This window comes from Mustela nigripes, chromosome 10 (assembly GCF_022355385.1).
Source record: "Mustela nigripes isolate SB6536 chromosome 10, MUSNIG.SB6536, whole genome shotgun sequence".
Taxonomy (NCBI): Eukaryota; Metazoa; Chordata; class Mammalia; order Carnivora; family Mustelidae; genus Mustela; species Mustela nigripes.
Window position 1 is genome coordinate 31,741,261 of NC_081566.1, and position 12,394 is coordinate 31,753,654.

Consider the following 12,394-nt stretch of genomic DNA (forward strand, 5'->3'; position numbering starts at 1 on the left):
CTCAGCAGGGAACCTGCTTCCTCCTCTCTCTCTGCCTGCCTCTCTGCCTGCTTGTGATCTCTATCTGTCAAATAAATAAATAAAATCTTAAAAAAAAAAAAAAAAGAGCTCACTGTCAAGGAGGAATGTAGGGCATGCACAAAAAGAACTCTGTTTAAAGCTATGGGTTCCAAGGGTCACCTGGGGCGAATGGTAATGACACTGATTCCTGGCCTGCGTGCATCTAAAACATCCCAGCAGATTCCCGTGGTCCGGGAAGCTTGGGAAGTAGTGCTGTCGAGGGAGAAAGAGGAAGGCTGCTTGGAGGAGGCGACACTGAGCTGAACTGGAGAGGGCCAGGAGGTCGGTGTAGAGGAAAGAGGCACATTCAGGTGCAGGGAACACATGAGTCAAGGAAAGAAGCCAGGAGATTTGGGGAGGGAAAGAAAGCCACATTTGTTCCCATTTGGTGGTGGCACAAGGAGGAATATGGCAAGATGAGGCGGAAAGCCAGCCTGAAGACCAACTGTAGTGGGCCCGGAACATGAGGTATGGTCTGTCTTTGATGGAAGTGAAGAGAAGCACTGACTTGCTCTGAGTAGGGAGGGAAAGCCTCAGGTAAACAGCCAACTTACAGATGAGTAATGGAGAGCTCAGAAAGGGTCCTGAGCTGTCTGAAGTCCCACAGGTGGAAGGAGAGAGGCCAGGACTCAAACCCTGCTACTCTGATTCCAGTGGGGAGGTGCAGGGGGGAGGGACAAACTGGCCCTCACTGAGTCCCCACTGTTTCCAGGCACAGAGCTGAGCTATTGGCATACACTGTCACACCTCACTACAGCTCTAGGAGGTAAGAAGCCCGAGTTACAGACAGAAGTGTAAAATCTTTGTCCATAAACAGGAAGGAATGGGTGATGTGAAAGATGTTGAGGAGGCAGACTCAAGAGCATTTGGAAACTGGGCACAGGAACAACAATGGAAGTAGGGCAGCATTGCGGAAGAGGGGACAGCCTCGTGGAAGGGGCGGGGGGACAGCCCCCATGGGAGGGGGCAGGATGGCCCCATGGAAGCAGGATAGCTTCTTTTCAGGACCCTGCCTTGCCTCTGTGGGTCATGCTTTGGAATCTGGCTGTCTTTACTCACATGTTCTTCACTTTTTATTTAAAACACTTTGTTCCGGGAACACAGCACAGTTCATTAGCTGCTGGTTTTCATATACCACAAGTAGAATGAAAGGAAGGTTTAAAAAGAACAGTGTGCTACTGCAGTGGTCTCAGAGGAGAGGAGTTTGCAGCAGACAGGGACCAAAGAGACCCGGTGGCCCCTAGGAGCCCCTTGTCCCCTCAGGGTGCCACTCAGAGACAATGGGCAGGGCGTAATTAGGACTGGAAGACACAGAGTTTAAGCTCAACTCAGGTGGGAGCAGCTTTTAATAATGCATTTGCTTTTCATACCACTACTAAAAATTATCCTTGAACAAAGTTCATGTCCATGTTAGATTTGCAAAATTAAAAATCCAAAATCCTATGCAACAAATCAGGTATTTTCCCTGAGTTATTGTGTGTGTGTGTGTGTGTTTAGAAATATATACATAATAGCTCTTTTATATTTATCTACAAAATATGTATATGTGTGTGTGTTTATATGTTTCTAAACTGCTAGACTGAGTACAGATGCTAATTATCTTTCTATTACCATCTGGTTCTTACTCCCAGGACCAAATGCCCACCCCCTTGTCCTTAACCTCCCTGCATCCAGAGCAGCTCAGAGCCTAACCAGGTATCAACTACCCTAAGGGGACACAGGAAAGAGGGAGGCTTATCCCCAGCCCTCTTCCTTTTTCTTAGGAGGAGTCCTTTAGCCTAAATTAATCCTTCATTTGACTACTTGCCTTCTTAAAAATGCAAGGCAGACTCTTTTGAACATTTCACACATCACAGAATCCAAGACATATTTCAAATGATGGTGAGCAGACTTCTTTATCAACACCACGAATGCTACAATTAACTCCTGCAAATGTGCTGGTAGACTTTGCGCTACTCAAAATAAAGGAGGTTAAAAACTATCCTGTGATTCATGGAGCTCAAAACACCAACATTTTTAAGCCCAAACAACCCTTCTCTTCTGCTCTCGGGCTAGTTTCATGAATGGATCGGGTGAAGGATGTCACCAAGGGAAAGCCAAAAACTCCATGCTCACTTCAGAATTCCGTGAACCAGTAACCCATGCAGGACTGTCATCCGCTGCCCTCTGGCAACTCAAAGACCCTCCACAACACAGCGGAATCTCAGAATCTACCTCCAGAACAAAAGCATGACAGGAAGGGGACAGTTCTCCCATTCCACCTTCTCTCTCACCAGAACATAGTGCCTCAAAAGGGCCAACACTGTTTTATATAGACATTAGCGTTTCCATGGGACTGAATCTACACTGTATTGAACAGCAGCACTCTGTAAGCAGCATCTGATTACTTAGAGAAAGGAATTTCTCTTCTAAGAACCATTATCAACTCTGGAGATCTTCTCAGGTAGCTTTAGGGCCACACCAGAGGCTCAGTGAGCTTTTCTATGTGCCTAAGAAATACCATGGCAAGCCATCACACTGCATTTCTGCTAATCATGACAGGACATCGAGACACCATCCTTAAGACAAAACTAGTGGCTTTGATGCATTCACACCTGGTCTTCAGAATAAAAATGAAAAATAATAAAGAAAACTTATTTTGCTATTTAGAAAAAGAAATCCTTATTTGAAATGCATTATATGGCTAATTATAAATAATATAGAAAAGAAGATGGAAATACAGGTGCTATTTTTCCGATTTTTAAATGTGTGAGCACAAGGGCAAAACAGAAATTGTAAAAGGAAAACAGACAAATTTAATCTTCCAGACAACAAAGAAGAGGGATGACTCCAGGTTTTCTTTTTAAGTCATGACGACAACGTGTATCACTTAAAACTGTTTGCCAACGGGAGGAGCTCAGAGAAGGACAAATGGGCAGGTACAAAGCATCACCATGTGCCTCCATCAGAGGGGCGGGCTGCCTACAACTCCAGGTCAAATGAAAAATACCTTGGTCATCAAGAATCAAACCAACCCTCATGAAGCATTTTGACTTTCTTGCCAAAACTAACCCAAGCTAAACTCAAACACGCTACCCTATCCTTTAAAATGAAACAGAGCTATTTTCTTCCATAATCTCTCTTCCCAGATTGGACACGTCTTCCCTTTTTCATTGGTAGGACCCCAACCAAGAGCCTTTGTCTGAGGCTATTCTTAAGTGACTTGTGATTACTGTTTCCTGAAAGTCTTTCCTTTGATTTCTGTAAGATCTGGAATGATTGAGGTCACTCAATTTCCCCACAGTCATAATAAAACACCAACACCAAAAATGCTCACATTTCATCAAACTTGACAGCTCCTTCCTGCCCCCACAGCTCAGTGAAATACTCCAACAACTTATAAGGAAGCCTGCCCCTCGTTACAGTTGCCTAGGCTGGGAGTACAGAGAGGGCTCGTGGCTTTGTGGAAATTCATGTCATTCCGGAGAAGTCAATGTTATTTCCATCAACATAAAAGATGGAGCTGATTAGTTTCAGGCATGCTGCACTTTCTCTCATGCCAAACACTAAGTATTCAGAACAGTCTGACGACCCAGGGTACATGTGAAGAGCTTGTTGGAGTCAATGAATGTAGTTAATTAATTTCACCAATGCCTCCTCTTAAAGAAAGGGACTATATTTTCTTCTCTTGGGCAGTACAGGGTAGGAAGGATTCAAGCAGCATTGCCTCACTCTTCTGACCCTCTCCAGTTCTTTCCAGGGACAGAGTCCCAGGAACATGGCAGTACTCTCTGGTGCAACAAAGGTACTACCACCAGCTTTGCTTTCCCACTGCCTGGGCAACTGGGCAATCACACTCTGCTTCTCTCCACCCAACTGAAGCCACTTTCTTGAAGTTGAAAAGGACACTTAGCACCTTCTGGTGGCTAAATACAAAATTTCCTCTAATTAAAAAGGAAAAAAAAAGAAATACCCATTCAAACCACCCTCTCCACCAGCTGCCTGGCCTTTCTTTTCTTCCCTTTCCAGCTTGACTTCTTGAAAGAGTTGTTGCTGTCATTCCCTCACATGCCCCTCACACAGTATCCCTACTTGCTTCAACCTTCGGGACCCTCATGCTGGGGTAACAGTTCTCACTAAGGGGCTCATGAGAAACAGCACTCTGTCCCCATCGGTCTAGACCACCCAAACCAGGAGCAGAAAGGACCCATTTTTCTCATGGGAGCTGTAAATAAAGGGATGATATCCCCACCCCTAAAAGATGGAGAACTGCTCCCTCGAACCACCTCCTCACCACATCTCCAGCCCCTTAAATCCCAAACTGGGAGGAGGGTAGAAGAAGGAACTCAAGAGTCTTCATATCAGAGTCTTGGCTTAGGGCAGAATGCTGTCATGTGGGGGCAGGGTGAGATGGGCCCCCCCCCTCACCCCCTGGTGAGTATGAAGAGACCTTGTCACAGAGACTGGGCATGCCCTCAAGGAGGAGAGACTCATTCCCTAACTAGATATAACAGCACACATACTGATTTGCTCTGCCCCTACCGGAGCAAACAAAAGGACAACTGCAGAGAGATGTCAGGGCAGAAAGAAGCCTTAACCCCCAGTTCTGTTGGGTTTACAGAACACTGATGAAGGTGACCCGTACCCATCCAAAAGGGCCTCCTGCCAGGACAAGGGGATCCCAGCACCAGTTACATGAGAAGCCCTTAGCCACCCCCTATCCTTCCCTCCCACCCAACACAGGAGATTTGTTCGGAGCCCAGAAGAAGGAAAGGGAGGAAGGGTCCCAGAGGTAGACCATCCCTCCCCCTGCCCCAACTTCACGTCCCTCACAACACAAGACTGGGAAAGCCTTAAATCAGATGCCTACATTTCTCACAGTGGTACCCCAGACATATTCAAGTAAGTGATACAGGATAGGCTTAACCATTATTTGTTGAATAAATGACTTAACAGCTTCTTCTTAATCCTTGCACTCTTTGTCCTTTCTGCCTCATTTTGTTCGCTCCAACCACAAATATTTGTTGAAGGTTGATTCTGTACAATCTAATCAGGCCAAGGTGATTGAGACATGTTCCCTGCCCTCCAGAAAGTTAATAGAGAACACAGAAGCTACAGGCTAGCATCTGCCGCAAGTACATTAACTAAAAAATCCAAACCATCCGCTCAGGTATCCCCACCCAGCTTTCTCTCATCAGTTTAGATATGGAATTCTCATGTCTGCCTTTTTGGTGAGCATTATCCCTCCTGCTAAAACGCATTTACCCTTAATGGGTCAATAGTAGTGGGTATCACACTACCGTGTATGTGTGATACCCTGGAGAGAGCCAGGAAAATCCATGTTCTTTGGGTCTAGAGTAAGCCAACAATATTTCCGCGTACAGCCTTGGATGAAGCCCTGGAGAAATGTCCAGGAAAGCATGGCCCTTCTTAGAACACCACTGTAGGTGATGCAGCACAGAGGCAAAGCTGTGGGTTTCAGTAAAGGTGATGCCAGTGATGTACATTTCCCCTCAAATAGCATCTTCCCAACAGAAAGCTGGTCATGCACTGTGCAGAGCCAAACCGCTCTAATGTCTGGCCAGAAATCACATGTGATTTACAGGTGGTTTATTAGCAAACTCAGAATTGGCCTTTAAAGTCTCATACTTGGAGAAAGCAAATCACTCTATACAATATCCTGTTTCCTTGTAATCACTAGCTTACAGTCCTTCAGCAACCGTTATTGCTTCTCACATATTTTTTGGAAAGATTTTATTTATTTATTTAGTTAGTTAGTTGACACAGAAAGAGAGATCACAAGTAGGCAGAGAAGCAAGCAGAGAGAGGAAACAAGCTTCCTGCTGAGTAGAGAACCCAATGCAGGGCTCGATCCCAGGACGCTGAGATCATCACCCGAGCTGAAGGCAGAGGCTTAACCCACTGAGCCACGCAGGCGCCCCTTCAAATATGTTTTTAATGGTTTTTTTTTAATGGCCATTTTTCATAGTTATTAGAATAATATATGCTCAATACAAAAAAAATCTAGAAAATACAGCAAAGTTGATAGCAGAAAAAAATATCATGCGAATTTTCACCAACCCTGTTAATATTCTGGTATATTTCCATTTAACCTCTGTTTGATTTAATAGCTATTTAGAATTAATATGCCCCATAAGCCAACTCTAGTAAAAATCACCAATAAACTAGGATATAAGCTGCCATCTGTAATCTTTTCCAATTATGAACAAGGTTGGAGCTGCATGACTATAACACAAACAGTAGACTCAACTTGAAAAGTGTAAATTCAGTGGAGGGAAAACTGGTTAAGCGGTTGGTTAATGTATAGAAGCAAGATAGTGCTCTTCATTGTCCATATGTCTTTCCAGCAGCCCAGCACTTGGAGTAAGTTTGTCCAAGCTTTCGGGAAACTATCACTTTAGATATGAACCCCTTAAACAGAATTTCCTCTGATTCTTTAAAAAAAGATAATTTCATGTGAAATTCTTATAGGCCCCCAAAACCATAGTGTTAGTGGTTGGTTCTTTTGACAAGTATACAATTTGCCATTATTTGTCAAGATACTTAAAAAGGATTTTATTTTCATCCCAGTCTTCCATTATCTAGAATTTTATCTAGAATAAAAATTATGGGCTTACCTGATTAAGAAATCATGCAGTCCAACATCAAAATACCTGTTCAAAAAAGACACAGACAAGTAGGTCAGTAAAAGAAATGTACAGCAATGGTGGACTTGACTAAAATAACATAATTTACATTCAGAGCATGGTGAATAAATCAATCACTCTCTGACAGTAGTTCTGAGAGTATGACCCTGGACTGCAGCCACAGCAGCATTACCTGGGAATGTGCTGGAAATGCAAATTCTCGGGCCCTACCTCAACATACTGATTCAGAAATTCTGGAGGTGGGTTCCAGCAATTAGATTTGACAAGCCCTCCAGGCAGTTCTGAGGCCAAAGCACTGCTCTATGGCAGCAAAAGTGTCTCAGCAAGTCTATGCTCTCTCTCTCTAGAAAAAAAGGCTGTAAAGGCAGAGGGCAACATTTTGCCAACAGGTGAGCCCTTTTATATCACTAGCCATCTCAGATGTTTCCTCGCTCCAGCATAAATGAAATGTTTTACAAGTACAAAACCATGCTGGCCAAAGGTAAGAACAGAGGTGGGAAAGAGTCAGCTCAGTCCTTCCCTGTTCCTCCCAGCCATAGTCCCTGGAGCTTTTTCCCAGAGAGCAACCCTGGCCATAGCTGGGTCTGCCCTGGGAGGGAAGAGAGGAGAGGGGCTCCATGCACACGCTGGTGAGCTGGCCACTGTGCTTAGCCTCAAACTGGGCAGCCAGTCATTTCTGGGCAGTGGTAGACCCTTCAGAGACAGCTTCCCCTGCCACCACCAAACTGGCTTGGTCCATATGAATGGCATTGCCTTGGTTTCTCTATTTAGCTCATTTATTCCCCCTAAACCTCTGACCACTTAGCCAGTGTCCTTCTCTCCCCTTTGGGTCTGGCTATGAGTAAAAAGACTAGGGGGCTGGAACCATGATGCTGCTGCCCACCACGCATGACCGTTCCTCTTAACACCTAGATGGTATTCATTGTTTCCCACCCAATAGCCTGGCCTCCCAGGTTCAATCTGCCCAAGTAAAGCCTGAGTTCATTCTGTCCCGACAGACAATAAGCAACAGACACAGAAATTCACCCTACACTGGGGTCTGACCACTGAGGCCCTGACTGTCCCTAGCTCCCAGCTTTACCCCTCCCCCATCCCTGGAACATCCAGCATGCCCGGCACCTCACCTCACCTGATGTAGAGCAGATGATTACTGACATTACAATAGGATGCCTTTGGGTACCTCTAAATGGCAAGCTCCCTTTATGTACTCAAAATCTGTTTACATGTCATGGACATAGGGTAGAAGAGAACAGAACAACAAAGCCAAAATATAAGTACCTCATTCACTGTATCACTTACTTGAAGTTATCACATGATTCAAGGAAAATGGAATTCAAGACACATAAATTCCACTTACTCATAAGTCTTCTGAAAAGAGCTCTAAACGGAGATGTACCTGCAGGGCTAGCTGATTTGTTTCAGTGGCTATTACACTGACCTGAGGAGATGCTAAGTTCTCCCTCCAATCATATTTAACACAGATTTTAAAAAAACAAACAAACCAAAAATGAAAAACAGAAATGATCCCTCCTCTCAACCAAAACCCAGGCTACATTCCTTGGCCACATAAGTAAATATTCATAGGACGGATAGCAACTGCAAGTACGCCAGAATCTGCAATATGGGAGCTACACGTATGTTTAGATTAGAACAAAGATTTCAGCTGCTTTCACTCATCCAAAACCTATTCAGCCTTTTCAAAGACATCAGCCACAGAAAGCATCAGATTCTGTTGCAGGAATCATAGCATAAAACAGACACAGAAAACCATAATATAGAAAGAGGAAAAGAAGACTCTGAGGGAGTAATAAGAAACCTAATACTACTCACAGAAGGGATTATTTAGAATCTAGAAGGTGGCAACTACTACGTTCGGTCACAATACACAAGCCGTTGCCAGTGAGGCTGGTGCTGGCTTCTCCACTCATCAGCGCAGGAATGAAAGCTCAGGGGATAAGTAACCAGCAGTGCTCCCAGCTAGCAGAGGACAAATCTGGGAGTCAAACTGGGCCCGAAAAGCCATGAATTGCCTGCTCTTCCCACTAAAAGCACAGGCTCTCACTGCCTCTCGTTATTACTAATTGAAAATGACTGTTCTTTTTAAGAACGGGTCCCTTTCCACCTGCCCTGATTCCTGCTTCTTCCCACGTGGCTGCCCTGCCCCAGGCAAGTGGAATCCTATCAGGCTCTGAGCTTCAGCTTCTCCATGGGAAAATGGAGATCCTTATTCATGGAAGGTTATGCAAAGCAGGTGAAATACCATAAATACGGGGCTTAGCACAGTGCCTGGTAAACCCGTGAGTACTCAATAACTAGTAATCTCCTTCCCTCCAACTTTGAGGAGTTGTTCTAATGGAAGCCCAATTCCCAAAAACTCAGTAGGAGAAGGAAGCCACACAAAAAGGAAATAGTAGGTCTCACTGTGCAGCCACTTCATCCAGGATGCAGGCAAGACCTGAGCAGTGGCGTAAAGGGTGGTACAGCTGGAGAGCTGTGGGACAGGCACGGAGCTCAGGAAACAGGCAGGAGAGCAGGAAGACCAATTATTCCATGGCGGCCTCATCGAGAGCCTTGAAGCTGCATGTGAGAGCTGGCGGGGGGGGAGGGCATACATGGAACAGGCTCTGACCAGCAGGCAGGGAAGGCATCCTCCTGCCCTGGTTCAGACTGGCATGACCAGCTTCACCTGTCGCCATCGTGTCCCCTAAAATTTAGGGCCTAAATACACAGAAGTAAGGGATTATGATGCATGGTGTTTCAAAACATTTCTTCTCGTACAAATGTGAATGGTCATGGATAGAATTTGGGGCCAGGACAATGAGCATCTTTAAGCATCCTGCGATAGGCACACTTAGGTTGGGGGATACTATAATGAGTTACCAGTTACTTGGAAACCAGTGGAATGGAGAAGGTCAAGGAGGGGGATTAGCATCAGAAAACTTACCAGGAAAAACATAAGGGGAAGAACATGGAACTTCCCCCACATCTTACTCCTTTGCTCTATCAACTGATCTGTGTGGGTATTCATTCATTCACTCAACTGATATTTTGTCAGAGCCTTCAAAGTGCTGAGCCCTGATCTAGCCCTGAGGATGCGGGGGAGTAACATAACGAGGGTCCTGCTTCTCATGGCACTCACAACCCAGGTGGGAGACGTGAACAACCGATAAGCACTTACATAAAGGAGATAACATCAGAGAGCAGAGAATGCACACGAGGTAACAGGACAGAGCGGCAGGCCACATGACTGCTCAGGGAAGTCCTCTCTGAGGAGGTGACACCTGGGTTGAGATCCATATGGTCAGAAAGGACGAGCTATGCAAAGACCAGAGGGAGAAGCTTCCAGGCAGCAGGATGACTGGGTAAAGCCCTGCGGTGGGAAGAAATGTGACACTCTGGAGGACAGGAAGAAGGCCATCAAGGCTGGAACAAGCCAAGGTAGGAAAGAGAGGCAGGGACCAGATCTGAGAAGGCAGTATGGAAGAAGTTTGGACTTCATGTTAACATTGATGGAAAGCACTAATGGGTCTTTATCAGGGGAATGGTATTTTTTCATTTGTTTAAATTTTATTCATTTAGGGGGTGAGGCAGTGGCATGCTTTATGTATCAAAAAGAACACTCTGGGTGTCCTGAATAGAAAGGATGGGAACAGAAGCAGGGCGGGGGGCCATGGCCGTCTAGCTGAGAGGTGACGAGGACTCACCCCAGGATTGAAACACTGGAAACGAGGGCAGAGAGACAGGGATGGACTCCGAGCGGATTCTGTGGTCAAGTACAGAGACTTGCTCACAGGCTCGCGCAGGATGGAGCCAAGGAAGGGAGGGAAGGATGGAAGCGGAAAATGCCGTGTGAAATAGCGGACCACCTTGCATCTCACAGTCCCGCACCAGGCAACCAAAGGCTCAGCCAGGCCCTGGCTGCTTCTGGAGGCCCCACAGTAACACCTGGTGAGGGGACGACAATGTTCTGTGACTGGCTCTACTTGGAGAACAGCTCACCTGCTGGAAGAAGTGTAAAATCACGGCAACGGTTTGGGGTCTTTTTAATGAAGTTATTGTGGCAAAAACCACATAACACAAAACTTCCACTTGAACCATGTCTTCCATGTACAGCTCAGAGGCATTAAGCACACTCACACTGCTGTGCAACCATCACCACCATCCAGCTCCAGAACTTCTTCAGCCTGCCTCATGTGAAACACGGGGTTTCCTCTTTACCATAGAAAAGCAGAAGTGGGCTCCTTCCAAAGGGCTCAGAGTTTCCCCCTCACACAGGGCTGTGTCTTACACAGATACAGTCTAGAAGTATCTTCTCACTTAATTTTCCTGTATAGATGTAAAGGGCACCTTGGGAACTACAGTAAAAAGGAAATATGCCTTTCTTTTTTTATTTTAGAATTGTATGCCAGGCACTGGGCTAGGCCCTCTAGGTATTACCTCTTTTCATCTTCACCACATGCCAGAGTAGATCCCTGTTTTATAAAGCCCCGTGTCCTTATCCCCTATCACATAGCTAGTTAGCTGCTGAGTCAGGACCTAGCTCAGAGTACCAAACGCCAAAGTCTGTGCTTTTTCACTTTGAGTGTTCAGCCACTGATTCAGCCACTGCTAACAAATAGTTAGCACATGTCAGGAAGTGGGAATTCAGTAATGCACAGCACAGAACCCCTGCTTCAAGGAAAGTGGAGCCTAGGAAAGAGATGCCAGAGTCAACGATAAGTTCAATACAGTGTGATGAACAGCAAATGTTCTAACCCTCAAGGGACTGCCAAGTCCAAGAGGGCAAGAACCAGAGCCAGTCACCAAGCAGATACTCAATAAATATGTGTTACGTGAACCAAAGTGTGAGTGGTGTGCTGTACCCGGACACCCCTGATGCCTCCGTCTGCTTTGGCCCTTGGCACAGTACACTGCACACAGAAGATGCCCAAGGTGGTCATTTAATACGCCAAGTACCACATGTAAATATATAAAATAAATACCCACAGCTAGAAATGGGGCTTCTCTCCTGAAACACGATGCCTGTCAAACTGCAGCACAATCCTTATCACCTTCTGAGAAAATAATCTCTCCTAGCTACCAGCCTTCGGTAAACCACGATTTCCTTAACAGACATGAGAAACAGTGACCTTGCGTGTGTTATTCTTGGTTCCTTCCAGAAATCAAAAATAGGAAGTCTTTTATGTGTGGATGAGATACAAAAGTTTTTGTTGTCCAAATGTCATCTAGGCACAGCAGCGGGAGGCAGCTTTCAGCTTGCTCCATGGAGAGGAAGTTTCCAAAAAGCTTACAGTGTCCTATCTACGGCTGTAAACTTCGCATCAAAGGGTGAGTTTGAGCACGGGTTATAAGAATATTTAGAGGAGGGAGGAGTCAAGATGGCGGAGAAGTAGCAGACTGAAACTACATCAGCTAGCCTGAGATCAGCTAGATAGCTTATCTAAAGATTGCAAACACCTACAAATCCATTGGCAGATCAAAGAGAAGAAGAACAGCAATTCTGCAAACAGAAAAACAACCACTTTCTGAAAGGTAGGACTGGCGGAGACTTGAATCCAAAGCGACAGGAAGACAGACCCCGGGGGGAGGGGCCAGCTCAGGGCAAGCGGCGGAGCAACGGAGCACAAAATCGGGACTTTTAAAAGTCTGTTCCACTGAGGGACATCGCTCCAGAGGCTAAACTGGGG

General features: G+C 45.6%; 1 protein-coding gene across 4 annotated transcripts in view; it reads right to left on the reverse strand.

Annotated features, from left to right (window-relative positions):
* Positions 1–12,394, reverse strand: part of HHAT (hedgehog acyltransferase) — a 360,097-nt gene that overhangs the window by 139,125 nt on the left and 208,578 nt on the right. For all 4 annotated transcript variants that reach the window (XM_059412956.1, XM_059412955.1, XM_059412953.1 and 1 more), the window contains exon 9: positions 6,678–6,713. In XM_059412956.1, coding sequence (XP_059268939.1) covers positions 6,678–6,713 — 36 coding nt within the window. The remainder of the gene's footprint in view (positions 1–6,677; positions 6,714–12,394) is intronic.